The sequence below is a fragment of the Rhipicephalus microplus genome, chromosome 4 (assembly GCF_043290135.1).
Source record: "Rhipicephalus microplus isolate Deutch F79 chromosome 4, USDA_Rmic, whole genome shotgun sequence".
In the NCBI taxonomy this organism is placed as follows: Eukaryota; Metazoa; Arthropoda; class Arachnida; order Ixodida; family Ixodidae; genus Rhipicephalus; species Rhipicephalus microplus.
The window spans coordinates 165,272,840-165,289,105 of record NC_134703.1 but is presented as its reverse complement, the minus strand read 5'-3'; the positions used below and the strand labels follow the sequence as shown (position 1 = coordinate 165,289,105).

At 44.3% G+C, this 16,266-nt stretch overlaps 1 protein-coding gene across 11 annotated transcripts in view; it reads right to left on the bottom strand.

Annotated features, from left to right (window-relative positions):
- The window catches only part of LOC119172939 (uncharacterized), a 1,216,589-nt gene that overhangs the window by 1,105,695 nt on the left and 94,628 nt on the right, over nucleotides 1-16,266 (bottom strand). For 3 of the 11 annotated variants that reach the window (XM_075891722.1, XM_075891723.1, XM_075891725.1), the window contains exon 18: nucleotides 6,740-15,069. The exons of the other annotated variants lie outside the window; for them this stretch is intronic. In XM_075891722.1, the coding sequence (XP_075747837.1) occupies nucleotides 14,940-15,069 (130 nt within the window). In that variant the 3' untranslated portion in view covers nucleotides 6,740-14,939. Of the gene's footprint in view, nucleotides 1-6,739; nucleotides 15,070-16,266 lie in introns of those variants that run through there. 11 annotated transcript variants of the gene reach the window in all.

Genomic DNA, 16,266 nt, shown 5'->3' with positions numbered 1-16,266 from the left:
TCGGTGAAGGCGATGGGGACGATGGAGGTGATGACTATAATTGAATATGCGATACAAGACGACAGAGACAGACTAGTCACGTATCATGACATATTGGCACATTATAAGCGACAACGAGAAGAATATGCGCCACCACACAAACAGCTAGACAGATCTCAAGAAACAGATTGGCGAAGATTGCAAACCAGAAGTTTTTCAAATCCAGTACACCTGAACAGAGTAAATTCCAGACAATACCCGCAAACAAGCTGTACCCTCTGTAGGCACGAACACGCAGATATGGCACATATTCTATCGCAATGCACACAGGTCACAGTAATATACCGAGAGGACAACATAAAACCGGACCTTCTCGAGGAGCGTTGGCTAAGTGCGCTGATTAGCTCGGATCTGCACGACCAACTGTGGGCAATCCAGCAGGCCCGGACAGCGCTGGAAAGGCTACGCCTCACCGCACAAAACGTCGGGGTGGCCTGAGCCCGGGCCGGTAACCCTGCAGGGTTTCCTTTTTTTTTTGAATAAAGTTTTTCCGTGCGTCCGAACTTTGTAGGGCCCAATGTATCGTGGAAGGAGCTTCTCGCACAAGCCTTCACGCCGATGCGGTGTCCAAAGTAGGACGAGAGAGTCAGCAGGGTAGTCAATGTCGCGGTGCCAGTCACCGTAGCGGACTTTTTGTGAGACCTGAGAAGCAGTGAGCCTAGTGTGCGCGATTTGGCAAGTGACGTGGGCTCGAGCAGCAACGTCCTGAGCATACACCTTTGGTTCGGTAGTATCAGATGGAAGGAGTGTGTCGAATGGCAACGCAGGGTTGTGGCCGGACACAAGAAAAAAAAAACGGAGAATAGCCGGCGGTGTCATGCCTTGATGAATTGTAAGCAAACATAACGTACGGGAGCGTTGCGTCCCAGTCACGGTGATCAGCAGAGACGTACATGGACAACATGTCTGTAAGAGTTCTGTTGAGGCACTCTGTGAGACCGTTGGTCTGGGGATGGTAGGCAGTAGTAAGGTGATGCTCGGTAGAGTAGCTACAGGAGATTTCGTTGATAACTTTTGCGAGGAAGCAGCGGCCACGATCCGTCAGAAGCTGGCGCGGAGCCCCCTGCCGTAGAATGACGTCATTCAGTAGAAAGTCTACGACGTCGGTAGCGCAGCTACTTGGCAAGGCACGAGTTATAGCGTATCTGGTCGCATATAGTCAGTTGCGACAGCGATCCGTTTGTTGCCTGACACACACGTTGGGAAAAGTCCGGACAAGTCGCGGCCGACGCGAAAGAATGGTTCCGGGGGAATGTCGATAGGTTGGAGGAGGCCAGCCGTACGGAAAGCAGGACGTTTGCGACGCTGGCAGCGCTCGCAAGCAGCGACATAGCGGCGCACAAATTTATACAGGCCAGGCCAAAAGAACCATTGCCGCACGCGGTGATAGGTGCGTGAAAAACCCAAGTGTCATGCCGTCGGAGCGTCATGCAGATGTTGAAGATTGGTGGCACACAGGTGTCGGGGAATAACTAAAAAAAATTCCGGGCCATCAGGCTTCATGTTGCGGGGATACAGAATTTCGTTGCGAAGGACATATTGACGGAGGGAAGGGTCGGAATCTCCTGAAGATACTCGCTCAATGACCGTTTTGAGGGTTGCGTCACGGCGCTGCTTTGTGCCGATGTCGCGCAAATTAGACATGGGGAGCACACAAGAATCGCTCTCATGGACAGCGAGGCTAGCAGGGTCCACCGGATAACGCGAGAGGCAATCGGCATCTTAATGCAACCTGCCAGACTTATAAATTACGTTGAAGCTATACTCCTGGAGACTGTTACGCCTGCGTGTCCACACCGATCAATGCCTCTGAAAAAGGCAATCTGTGTCAAGGCCAGCAATTGAGCCCGCCTTACGCGACTAACTCGACGACGTCATCAAGCGGCGGCGCCGGTATGTCACGCAACGTACCGCGAGCTCCCTCAGCTCGCGAGCCCGTTGAAGCTATCGGCGCCTTCCAGACTGGCGAGTCTTACGCAATGCGGGGGAACGTCACTTGTCCTTGGCTGCAACCACGCGCAGCAATCGGCGCCTTCGAGTCTGGCGAGTCTTACGCAATGCGTGGCAACATCCCTCGTCCTTCGGGTGCAACCACGCGCAGCGGCGGGCCCCATTGGAGGATTCCGACATCACGGCCAGCGGCGCTTCTGGTTGGACATTTAGTTACTCAAAGAATCCACCCGGTGCTTACATAAAAAAAAGCACTGCGGAGCGTCGCGAGCAGCTGACCTATGCGTCAGAGAAGCCTCTCGTCGATTCGACTTCGCAGTCGGCGCGCCCGGTGTCCTTGGCAGCGGCGAGTTTCGTGGCGCCCATCGTAACCTCGTCGGCCGTGCGCCTCGTAACAGCGTGCAAGAGAAGACATCTCGGCTCTTCGAGTCCCTAAACTGTTGGCCCCAGTGCCGAATTTGTAACACCTCTATTTCTTTGCTGTACATAAACTTTGCCTTAACTCACCATCGTCTTGTCCGCTTGTCTATCAGCTCTGCGCAGAAGCAGTCGCAAGCTGAGTAACACGCGCTACCAAACGGCTGGTGACCGTGTCGGCGAAGTTCGGAGCAGTGGCGCTTTCGGGACCGTGTTGGCATCGCCGTCTTCGTAACAAGACGTTGAGCCCAGCGACCTAGGCGACCAGTTGGGTCCTTGAGCAACGACAACCAACGCAGAGCGTGGTGGTCCGTAATAACTGAAAACTCCCTGCCATACAAGTAGGGGCGAAGTTTCGCTACAGCCCAGACCAACGGAAAACACTCGCGCTCCGTTATCGAATAGTTTCGCTCAGATGTGGAGAGAAGGCGGCTGGCATACGCAATAACATGCGTTTGGCCTCCCTGGTGTTGAGCGAGGACGGCGGCGATGCCGTGAGCACTGGCGTCTGTGGGAATTTCAGTCGTCGAGGACGGGTCGAAGTGAGCCAGTATTGGTTTGATTGATTGATTTGTGGGGTTTAACGTCCCAAAACCACCATATGATTATGAGAGACGCCATAGTGGGGGGCTCCGGAAATTTCGACCACCTGGGCTTCTTTAACGTGCGCCCAAATCTGAGCACACGGGCCTTCAACATTTCTGCCTCCATCGGAAATGCAGCCGCCGCAGCCGGGAATCGAACCCGCGACCTGTGGGTCAGCAGCCGAGTACCTTAGCCAATAGACCACCGCGGCGGGGCGAGCCAGTATTGGTGGTGAAGTGAGCAGGTCGATCAGCGTGGAAAACGCAGCTGCTTGGTCTTGGCCCCACGAGAAGAGCGCGCTCTTTTTGAGATCAGTTAGTGGTCGTGCAGTTGTAGCGAAATCGTGTATAAAACGTCGGAAGTATACGAGCATAAGCCCACAAAACATCGAACATCTTTGGTAGTAGAAGGCAGAAGAAAGTTCTTGACAGCGCTAATCTTCTCAGGGTGTGGTTGGACGCCAGCAGCACTTACACGATGACCAAGAAGCGTGATTTCTCATCGGCCGAAATTGCACTTTTTCGAGTTCAGCTGGGGTCCCGCTCGTCGAAAAACGGCTAGAATGGTCGACAAACGAGTTAGGTGGCTTTCAAAAGTTGGGGAAAAACAATCACATCGGCGAGGTAGCAAAGGCAGATGGACCACTTATAACCACGGAGGAGAGAGTCCATCATGCGTTCGAACGTTGCTGGGGCGTTTCACAGCCCAGAAAACATAACATTGAACTGATAAAGGCCGTCCGGTGTGACAAAGGCAGCTTTTTTCGGTCTAAGTCATCGACAGAAATTTGCCAATAGCCCGAACGCAGATCTATAGATGAGAAGTATCGCGCGCCGTGAAGGCAGTCAAGGGCGTCGTCGATTCGTGGCAGCGAATGTACGTCTTTGCGGGCTATCTTGTTCAAGGCACGGTAGTCAACGCAAAATCTCCAACGGCCATCCTTCTTTTTTACTAAAACAACAGGTGACGCCCATGGACTTGAAGAGGCCTCTATGACTCCTTTGGAGAGCATCTTCTCGATTTCTCGTTGTATGACCTGGCGTTCGGACTGGGAAGCACGATATGGTCACCGTCTAACACAACTAGCATCACCGGTATGTATTTGATGACGCACGACGGACGTTTGACCCAAAGGGCGGTCATCGGTGTCGAAAATATCTCGGTAGGTGGTCAGAACGTAGTGGAGTTGCACAACCTGATAGGGCAGAAGATCAGGGGCAATCATCATCGTGATTTAATTGGTAGGTGCGTTTGCTCGGCTGGCTGCAATAGGAGACGAGCAGTCTTCAGGGTCTAATGCCACGATGTTACATGCATCAAGTGGGGAACCATGGCCTTACATGACCAAGGTATTGAACGTGTGTCATGTAAGAACATGACAACATACCACACTCATAGCGTGCTCACGGCCGTATCGCTAGCTCCAATTATATTACATTTGGCATCGGGTGACGTGAATAGATGACGAAGGTAAACAACACATCCAAACATGATAATCATGACACAGAAGTGGTGGTGTATGGCGTAATTTACCTCCACCTCGTAAACGTTAAGGTGATTTGAAAGTGGCATATCAACCTTCCTCATTCGTGCTTTGCATATCATCGATTCTCACTGTATGTGGGATCTGCCAATTTTTTGCTAACTACGCCCAAAGAAAAACCGACATGATCACTACCAGGAAGTTTCTTCAGAGAAAGCCCCTTTCGAGAAAAACTCGTACAGTTCCCACAGTACTCGGGACATCGCGCCGCAGCGTTTTCCTCCTGTACAAAAGTGGATGTAATATCACGTATTTGGATGGGCCGCGCCACAACAGCGTACGCGATACATGTGAACAATGCTAGCACAGAACCATTCTAAGAACAGTTCTGTTTACTGTGTGCTTAAAGTGTATAGTTTCACTTCGCCTGTTTGGTTTTGTTGTTTCCGTGTTTCCATCACCTTATGCCCAATTAATGTTATCAGCGTCTACATGTTTACATCGGCGCCTTTTTCCTTTCTCCTTCACCTGGAGTTATTTTGCGCCACTAATTGAATATTTGTACTTCCTAGCACGTCCGAAAGCGGAGAAGCTTAAAACACATTCACGTGCCTACAAGCAGTTGGGTCCCTTTCTACTAGAAAAATGTGAGTGAAACTCATATTTTCCACGCTCTATTTATATTGTCCATCGACATACACTATGCTTATTTTCATTGCAATAAGCTAATCCCGCACGTTTGTCGAAAATTCCATTACTTACACCACGTAGCGCGGCAAGCTGAATATGGTACATTCTGCCCCCGCTTAGGCTTTCCGCGATGCAATTTGCAGGCCGGGGGGAGGGAGGGGGAGGAGAAACATTTCGAGAGTGACCTCGTCAGCGCAATTCAATGTTAAATTTAAGCTAGAAAGCATTCGCATGTCATACACCATGCCCATTTTTGGTGTGCAGCAACTTAGGTGAACTAAACGTCTACGATGCCATCAATATAAAAAGTCGAGATGACCGAAATGACCCTAATTGAAGGTGTTAACGCGGCTTGCGTCAACGGTTTTTTTTTCTGCTGCTAGCAACTCTAGCTGCAGTCACTTTAAAAATGAAGCCTAGAGACTAGATATCTAGGACCTTTACACTCCCAATGAAAAAAAAAACTGTATTTATCTCATGTTGTTCAAGTACCAGACGTTTTGACACAACTCTGTATGCAGCCGCGCAACACTCATTGGCTGGTCGTGGTGGCGGAGAGGGCATCGTAATGGCTGACGACGCAGTTGTCCCCACCCTCTAAAGCGGCGGATGGGGGTGTGTGCGTAGAGGAACCCTAATGGCCTCCGAAACCGCGCGTAACCTGTAGGCGCGCAATATCGGAGGTCTAGACTGGTCAAAGCGCAAAACGCCGAGCGCGCGTCGACATGATGGCTCTGCGATGCCAGCGTGCCCCATGAATTGAGGCCAGGCAGATGTGAGAGGAGTGTAGGGTATCCGTGGCAGCCTCGGTACGCGGCGTCACTAATTTTGTTGTGCATATGGTTTGATGATGCACTGCCTAAAGGCTGACAAAACTTAAAAAAACAGGTTCAGGGTTCCTTTAACATACCAGGGAAGTGTCGTTCTCTGGCTTAGAGGTTATCATCGTGCACTGAGGTGCGTGAGGTCACTGGTTCGACCCTCTGCTGCAGAATATATCCTTCTCGTTTTTCTTTGCAATCTGTAAAAATATTAATATTACACCTAATACCTGAGCCGGAAATGCGTCACAGAGTCGTGGTGTACCCCAGCATAACACTTTCGTGTTAAAAAACTACATTTGAGAAATGTTTTGATGAAACTGTTTAAACAGTTGTTCATATTGTGCAACCAATACTTGCAATGGGGTATAATAAAAACCCCTTTAACGCCCATACAACAACTTTGGTTTCCATAGCATATGGTTAGCCAATAGCTGATGAGAAGTTCTGACAGCACATTTTGAAGCAAGAGGGCTGGTGCAACTGCCATGTCCTGAATGATGCCCCACAAGCTCGTGGTTTCAGTACAGGTGACCAAAAACCTGCCTAGCAAGGGTTAGGGAGTGCAAGTTTCTGGTTGGCATAGCAATGTTTTACGTGTGAACCTTCATTTGCCTTGGTTATATTGTAACAAACACGTCGGACATTTTTTTATAAAGTGGTGTCCTAGGTTTTAAGACTAGCCCAAACTTAACACTCTCTCTCTCTCTACAGAAAAAGAACATACAAAATTTCTATCAGGTGGACAGCAAGATTGTGATACAACTTTTTATTTAAAACTATAGGCATTGCTTCCAGGTAATGCACAATTGAAAAGTACAGAGTGGATATTTGGCGATGTAGTCTTTTAAATACAGAATCAAAGATTTGCACTGCACTGCATTCACAAGGATCAAAGCAGATGCAACAATCGAAAACACCAAAAAAAAAGGCTAACTTGATCAACAAGTTTCACTACAGCTCACGTCGTCGATGGCAGTACAGACTCTGAAGGTAAGAGTCTACGCACCAATGCACACCAGATGAACAGCATAAACTTGCATCTGGAGAGTAGTGACATGCCCAAATGTAACAAAGCTTGAGAAGCTCACTTCAAAAGGCATGTATATATGTACACGTGCAAAGCAACCCCACATTTTATCATTCATACCGACTTCATAAAGGACTAACCAAAGTGGCAAAGCTTTGTAAACCAGTGGTGCTATCGCACCAAAATACCTGAATGGAAAATAGAAAGTAAAAGCATCCGTTGCATATATATCTCGAAAATGCAGCACATGGAATTGCTGCACACCTGGCCTGTACGCATTCCACAGAGTACAAACTTCCATTTGAAAAAATAAACCAATGCCACATGCATCGCCAAACATTGACATGCCAAATCCACACCTTGGTTCACTTTTTCTTATTCTGAATTTCAGCCTCGCACAACAAAACGGCTGAGGAACAAACTGATTAAACAGTGCAGGCAGAATCGGTAACACACAATCAGCCGCAATGTTTGCGCATCAACAGAGAGAAAAAGTAAAAAGAAAACAAGAACTGCATAGAGAATTGAGCAAGGCATGCCCAGTAGGCACGACATAAGTCATCAGCCGTGATGCTCTATCGCTACACCAAGTTGAAGAGATTATCGTGGGAGCACAGCAGCAATACGCAAAACCCATTTTCAGCTTTACCTCTAACTGCTAGAAAAGTTCAACAAAATACAGTCATCGCCATGGCGACAACGTGCATCCTAAGAAACACCAGTAGTTAAGACAATTAATGCTACCAGAAAATACTAATTATCTCTAATTTAAGGGGAATAATTAGCTGATGCAAGATCCGTTACCACTGACCATTGCAACGAAATGTCTGCTCTTATGCGTCCTTGTAATAGGCCTCTTCCAGAGATGCACAATTACACATCTCCTGCATTTGTCACCATTCATTGTTTTACACACGTTTGCACAGACTCACACAGGTCACTGCTTGTTTGCTCTACACATTACACAGCCTATTCAGCCATACTCATTCACAATAACGAGATCATTGCCAAGTTCATTTACTAGATCAGGCTTATATTTTGATCTCCGCTTGACATTACATTGATGCTCTGCCTAAATATGACCTCGGACATAGCAACCGGTAGGAAGTCACAGTACAAAGCTTCTTTAAATAACAAGAACTGAGAAGCACTAAATTCTGTCGTTAATACATGAATGTTAACCGGTAGTAGACTAGCTGAATGATGGGAAAGGTCATTCAAGAAATTGATAATACAATGTAAGTGAGGATGTGTACAATCAATGGAACTTTAGAAGAAAAAAAATTTAAGCTGGAGTATTTACATCGTCTATCGCATTTGTACTAGTCTGTAAAACATGGCGCAGCCCACACAATTCCACACTGCAAAAAATGCTAGTAGCCTTATATATTCAAGCAAGCTGGCGATCAAAGGTTGCAAGATTTCTCGAAGCCTGCTTATTGTCAGATGAAAAAAAATAAAAAAATGTGCCTCTGCTTAACAGAAGCACTATGACAGTAACTGTGTGTAGATATATTAGAGGAAATATGCCACAAGCATTTTTAGCTGCACTAGAACACCTGAATTATTCAAGTTTAAGTTTTTCACATTGTCAACATCACCTGCACACTTCTAGCATTAGAGATTTTAATACTGGAACCTATTGTGCACAACCATTCTGAAGGTTTCACCATAAACCAAGCAGATTTTAAAATAAATCTTAAAAATCGAAGTTATTAACCAGTATGGACAAGCACAGCTCATGCAATTTAATGCAAATGACATTTTAGATGCGTTGCAATTGGTAACCTGGCTCAACATGTTCACCACTCATGGCAGCTGAACGCCTAATAACAGAGAGTGTTAAGGTAAATAAGTTGAAAGTCTTAAGGCAACGAAGCTCAACCGATCGAATGTTACTTTCTGGACGTGTAATGGGTGCTTCAATTCGCAAAAGGAAAAATGATGACGTACTTGAAGCGGCCAATGTTACGCGCACATGTTTCTTTGTTAGCAGCACAGTTAATATGCCACCGAGAAACTAAGTCGGGATAACGACTGAGAAGGCGATGGAAACGGAAGCTTGATTCTTATACTCGAAGCTCAAGTGTGCAAGCTTTTAGGCATCTTCCTTCACTATTTCGAAACATTGAATTAAAATGGCAAATGACAACCAACTATAATTGCTTGCAAGGTTGGCTTAATTATAATTTTGAAATAACTTAATCATATAGGGAATTAGAAAGGCTTGGTAACCTGGCATAGCAGTTCCGACAGTATACTGTTTTAGCAGAAAAGTAACAGCAGAAGCTTTTCAACATTGGCGAAACAGAGCTGATAAATGCAGCAACTGTCAATGCGAACACTAATATTTTCTTCTGCAGCTTCTTTTGCTACATTCTTAATGCTGTGAAATGTCAGAATCTTGAATAAAAATTGTATTGGTTCAAAGTGCCCCAAAATGAAATTCAAAGCTTGAAATGCCTTCAAATGGCATTGCATCTGAGATCTGCATATTCAACAAAGATTTTCAGTAAGGTTCACATTTGGGTGGATATTGGTACGGTTTCGATGATAAAATAAAGGTAGCCCCCAAAACACTGACAAGACCCCACAGGCATTCGTGCAGTGTCAACCAACTCGTGGTTCTTTGATGCCATGTTCATTTCACCACAAAGACTCTCTTTACATAGATACGAAACTACACAACTACATTGCGGATTTAATTGACTTTTTTCATGGCTACAGTAATACCGGCGTCACACGGATACTTTTAATCACGATCAGTGTCAATCTGGATTAACACTGATCCAGATTAGGTACTGTTACACGGTCACTTTAAATCACGCTCAGGTGTAACCAGGATCAAGACTATCGCAATCCGCGATCTGCCTGAGAGATCGCGATTTTGCTGTAATCTGTACCCCCTAGCTGAGCTTGTTGAAAGCACAATCAACAAGAAAATCAAGCACAGTTCAATGAAGACGCTTCAAAACAGCTTGATTTTAATAAAAAAGTAAGGTCTAAGCTGTTCGAATTGGAACAATATCTGAAGTATTGCATATTTTAGGATTCGCATCGACCGCATGTAGTTACGGGAGAAGCAGACGACAAGCAAACAACAAGCAGTCGACCGTTGCCTTCAGTGCTTAGTTCCAACTCTCGCTCTGTCGGAGCTGTTGAAGCACCTAGAACCAAACTGATAATGAGTGTCGCAAGCCTTTCGACTACGTCGCAACGTGTGCACATTTTGTGGTCGAATGAAGAGATCTTTACAGTAAATGACTGCTAGCAAGAGCGATTGGAACAGACTTGACGTGCCAGAAGTGAAACACTGACGCATACAACGAGATTGAAGCTTCGCTGCGACTACACGGCTACGAGCAGGGGCTATCAGAAATAAAAGCGAAGGCTAAGAATCCCACACAGCAATCTCACACGGGTAAGTGCTAGGAAAATTTTATCAAATGATGAATTTATGAAATTACTATCCTAGTGGCATGAAAAGTTTTTGATGTTCGAGCGGTTCTTGCACAAATAACATTGCTGATAAAGGGCTCTATAGATATACCCTACGCAGAGTTTTGTCAGTGGCATGTTTTACGGCACGCAAATGCCACCTGGGGCATTCCTCCGACCCAAGCTCGAACCAGATTAGCTTGGGCCGTGTACCAGCGGTCATAAAGTTAATCGCAATCAAGAAAACTGATCTGGATCCCCCTGATTGACATTAAAAGTGCCTGTGTGACACCAACATAAAACCTCAGACTGGTATAATGTAATCATCACAGATGCCATATTACAAGAAGCATAAAAAGAAACGTGCCAAGCAATTGAACATGTCTTGTTTGTCTATCATGGTAGAAACAATGCAATTTTTCAGGCTTGCTTATGCACGTTTAGGAATGGAATTGAGATGAAAAATTGCCAGTCAATCCCCAGCCTGCTACGAAACTGTAAATATTAGGGAAAGAACGCCAAGCTGGTAGCATCCTAGGAGACTGTAGCCATTCATGCCATTTACCAAGTACACTGGCATCTTACATCATGTCAGTGAAGGCCATAAAACATCTTAATGACCCTAAATAGAAGTACTACTAGCCACATAACCGCATCTCAGTGTGCAAAATGCAAGCAGCGAAGAAAAGTGCTCAAAACCATTCCATCAAATCACTCAACGAAAGCTTCTTTCATGCGATTTTGCCCTCAAAATTTGAGGCCGTAATAACCACAGCACTGGAGTAGTGACATAATTCCGACAATGTTACTTTAAAGCACCTTGTGGGAAAATCTAAAAAACAGGCGTAATCCACAACCAGGACAATCATTTCCGTTTATACTGGCATGGTGAAATACTTTTTCTGAATTTCATTATAATTAATTTTGATATCCCAGGCTTATTAAAGAGAAAATTAATGTCAACGTGTCACTTTTGAATTTTGAATGAAAGCACCAAAACCTGAGGTCACACCCTCCAATGTGCCTCTCATAATTTCGCTCATTTTTTTACTGAAGGATAAGTTCCTGGCTCCCTTAAAACACACCATTTTCATCAATGAAGAAACATGTAGGTCTCAGCTGATTTTGTCAAAAGAATGTCACGAGGAAATGCAGCAACTTCAAGGGGGCAACACAGTCAATTTCCTTTTTGCATGTTGCCTGCATTCTCACCTTACAAGTATTGTTTCATGGCAAAATAGGTTTCCTCAACTGTAGAGAGGTAATTCACTAGTATAATTTTATTAACTTTTCTCATAAGTGCACCTTTTGTTTTAACCAACAAGCCTCAACACAACTCCAACATACCATCACGCGAGTCTTGATTATTTATGTTCTCACATGAAGTTACACACGAGCAGTCATCACCACATGTCAGCAAAATGAGTGGGGCTCACTCAATAATAGTTTTTCACTCACTGGTACTCACTCCCCGAAATTCGGCTGAAGCGGACTCGCTTGCATTCAGACTCCGGAAACTTTTCCTCAAGTACGCTCACTTGGACTCGGAATCACTAAAACTTTCCTCAAACGGACCGGTCCGAACTCAGATTTACGAAAATTTTGTCTAGCAACACTCGCTCACACTAGTGAATGTTTTCGTCAAACAGACTCCCTCGAACTCAGGCTCACAGCTCAATCAGTCTGAGTGATTCGAATCATGAGCGAGTTTGCAGGGATGTGGTTATCACGCTTGAACTTGAAGCAGAGATGTCTAGCTGGCCAGTTGAAGATATCATGCTTGTGTTTCTTTTGCATAGATCTGATCATGCACTGTATATTTTTTTCATCTGTCTACAAGTGCACAGTTATAAAAATATGGGGTATAAAAAAAGTACTTTCATACTTTGTTCCAGCAATGTGCGACTAAGTGAATTCCTCTAACATATCATCGCAATAGTTATACTCAAAGAAATTACAGGCCTGCTCAGATGTTACATCTTCATTTTCATCTTTAATACAAGCAAAAAGCAAGAACTAAGTGCTCATCGCCATGCACCACAACGTATGTAATAAAAAACTATAACAAACGAAGATAAGTAAACCTAAATGTTGTTGACGGAAAATATACCCTTATGTTTCATTTCAAACTGCTCTTTATTGATCCCAATTGCATACTTGAAGGTGCGTTACGAACGGAAAATCTTACTGGTGCGTCACAATGCAGTAAAATTAAAAATATGAACATTTCCCAGGTCGATTTACAGATGCAATACACCAGTGGTGCTTCGATTTGCATTTGCGCAAGCACCAGTCAATTACTAAACTAACTACTTGATTGAAAGATGCTTATTGTTCCGTGAAAACAGTCTTGCTTTGTTTATAGTAAATGTCAGGCAAAATAAAATAATTTACGGGTCCAGTTACAAACAAAATACACATCGCTTCAGTCATTGAATAGATTTGCCACTCTTGTTTCAGGACAGTCACAGAGACGATCACCTGTAACCCACCCACACTAACAGATTCCAAGCATCCAATATCAAAGCACAACTTACAGTACCCATGAAAACACCCCAAAGTAATAAAAATGTGCAAGATGCCATTCAAGTGTTTTGCTAACTACTCAAAGACTATCACTGAAATGGTCAGAATTTGCAATATGAAGGTTATTCCTAATTTTCAAAAAATCAGACTACTTCTGCTAACTTAACAAGCACCGTCGCACGCAACAAACAACACTTTCTGATATTCAAAAACAAATTTGGCAACTACAGACCTACAAAATTCAGCAGACAGAACAAAAGTCGAACTTGATATGACGAGTGCATTGTGATCAAGACTCAAGTCGAATAGCAAGAAAAGTTGTCAAAGATAGTCATCCACTAGTTGCAAATAAAAGTGGCCTATGGAAATCACGCAAAACAGCTTTGCGAACCCCACAGAACAGCGATGAAAGCAAAAGTTTGGAATAAATGTCACTCTTGAATCATGCTGCGAAAAAAAAAAAAACAGTTTGAATGACTGACTTCTGCTGAATTCTGCAGCTCATGTGTCGCAAATTATCTATAGTTAACAGCTTAATCCTGGCCTTCCGACTTGTCTTGCCTAGGTCTGTGGAAAGTAGACAAAGGGAACAAACAACAGCCACACAGTCTGGCTCGAATCTGAAGAACGGACATTGGCTGCTGCAATCAACTTGCATGCACATACATTGGAAGCTCACACAAAGACTCCACACAATGACTTTAGCTCACACAAAGCACGCAATCGTAACATAAGTGCTGTCAATCTTTGAGAACGAAAACACAATTAATGCTTACACAAACAAGATCGTGTCAACATAATTCCTATCCTGTACACAAAGCTTACAGAAACTAGTTTGCAGGTCAGCAGCTTTCCCTAAAAAGCATTTCAAGGCTAGTCCCATAAAACCCACGGCTGTCCCCTTGCTATACTCTCTAGTTACTTGGAAAAACCATGCACTGAAGCGCGTAGTAAACATGCAAGTGAAAAGTTGCACAATCCGAGAATGATAGGAATGGAAAAACCATGCCACATGACTCACAGCCACATGAACCACAAACTTAGCAATCAAATTCCTAGATGTACACAACGCTGCTTAAATAAGACCACCATAGTCAAACCACTACTTCTGTTTAATTGCTAACTGCGTGACTTTGCGCAAGGGTGGATTTGGCAGTGCACAAAGCCTAGTGTGATGCTTGCTGGGTCTCAACAAGTTGTTCTTCTAAACCGAATTGTGTAGTGGCAAAACAGAATCGAATACAAAGTACATTTCATTGAATAACAGAACTTTTCACGCTTCATACATATTGATGCCTCACATCTCACTTTGACACTGTTAGCATTTGCGTATGATGTTTATAGAAGGACCAATGTAAAAGCAGGAACAAAAACACAGCTTCGAGTTTCAAAATATTCTTGCCAAATGAAAATGTGACTGCAGATGAGCCAAAGATTTTGCCAAGAGAGTGATGTGTGCACTGGCATCCTTATTTATGCAGCACTCCGTACATCAGAAAAAAATGGCACCTACAAAACAAAAACAAGTGTGCCCTGCCTATGCCCTGCTCCTCGACCAAACAACGCCCCCCAGAGGCTTTCTTCCTCAAGACTAAGAGAGAATAAAGGTCCCTCACAGAAGAGCATAGTCACTAGAGTGGCAGCAAAGTACAAGACGAAAGTTGGGGACAGGTCCTTCTATCTTTTGCTGTGCCCCAATTTTTGTAATTATTGACGCAACACCAAGCCGAGCCACGTGCTTTACTGGAAGAACAGACTAGCATTGTCAGTAAAGTCACCACTGCACAGTAGTTCAACACGGAACCGAGGAATGAGCGACAAAAAGGGGTACAAAGGTGTCAACAAACAAAACAAAACATCACTCTTTGAGATTAAAAAACGCAGCCGGACACACGGAAGGAAAGGCCACTGAAATGAGTGTGGTGGCTGCAGTGCCAGCAGCTCCGTACGGGACATAGCATCATGACGAGGAGGTGCCAAAGTCCTTGAGGTGTTCCTCGATGTCCACACGGCAGATCGGGCAGCGCTTGTTGGTCGTCAGCCACTGGTCCACGCACACAATGTGAAAGAGGTGCATGCAGGGAAGACGCCTGCAACACAAACAAAAAGGGTTTGTTAACTGCCTGCCTATACACAATACCTTAAAGGCTCCCTAGAGCCATGACATATAGGTGAAAAGAAAATTATATTCACATTAGAATAACAATGTAGGCAATTTATTCATCAAACACTTGTTAAATTGAACTGCTGCCTTTTGTAGAAAAGTATCAACTGCAAAGAATTCATTCTTCCACAGAAAATGCTGAATGAATGTTACTTGTACCTTTTGCCCAGTGTAACAATATGCACAGTGTAACAATATCATATTGTTTGAATATTGGAGGCATCCAAATACTCACCATCTCTACTCAACGTTTTTGAAATGCCCCTTGGGGTCACAAAAGGCCACTAGCAAACGGTCATGCGAGAAAATTGAAATCAGCACTTTGAATAAAATAAGAGAAGACTTTTGTAGACTGTAGTTAAGGGGGCAAGAGGCACTTAGCCATCAGGCATCTTATTATTTAAGCTAGGGTGATGAAAGCTTGTGAGATGGTTTATTTGCATGTGCAGATGTCAAATAGGAACTCAGTTTTTATGTACCTCTTACCGTTTTGTTTTTATTTAGTAATTATTTAAAAGCTTTTTGATCACCTTTTCAGTAAATTGGCTGTACTGATCTTGCTGAATTAAATGTCATTGCATTCTACAATGAGCAAAGAGTGCAAAAAGCAAGTTCCATGGCTCTAGCTTTTCTATAACAAACGTCGCAAAGCTTATAAGTTCATCCCTTCATTATCGAAGAACGATAATTTTTGTATTTTAATTTTTCTAAAAATTTATGGTGTCATATAGTTGCATATGGCAATTCCTTGCACTCACTAGGCATTCAGCTTCTCAGCAAGACAAAAATTATCAAATTCCAGTGTACCAAAGCTGAGAAGCGCTTGTCAGGCTTGTCAGAAGAAAAAAATGGCCTAAAACTGAAACTGAGAAAGTGCCAAAAAACAAAGCTCTGTATATTCAAGGAATTCTACCCGAACAAAAATGCTTCTCTTTGCATATAAATGCCTCAAAAAACACCAGGGCAGTAGTCTTTGTCACACTTTTGTCGTTGCCGCCGATTTGCTTGTTGCAGGAACCTGGAAGATGCTGAACGCTTTCGCTCGGCCCTCGTGATCCGACGAGAATCCTTCTCTTCTGCCCGTCGCTCGCTCATGGAGTTTTGCTCTAGCTGAGGTTCTTTG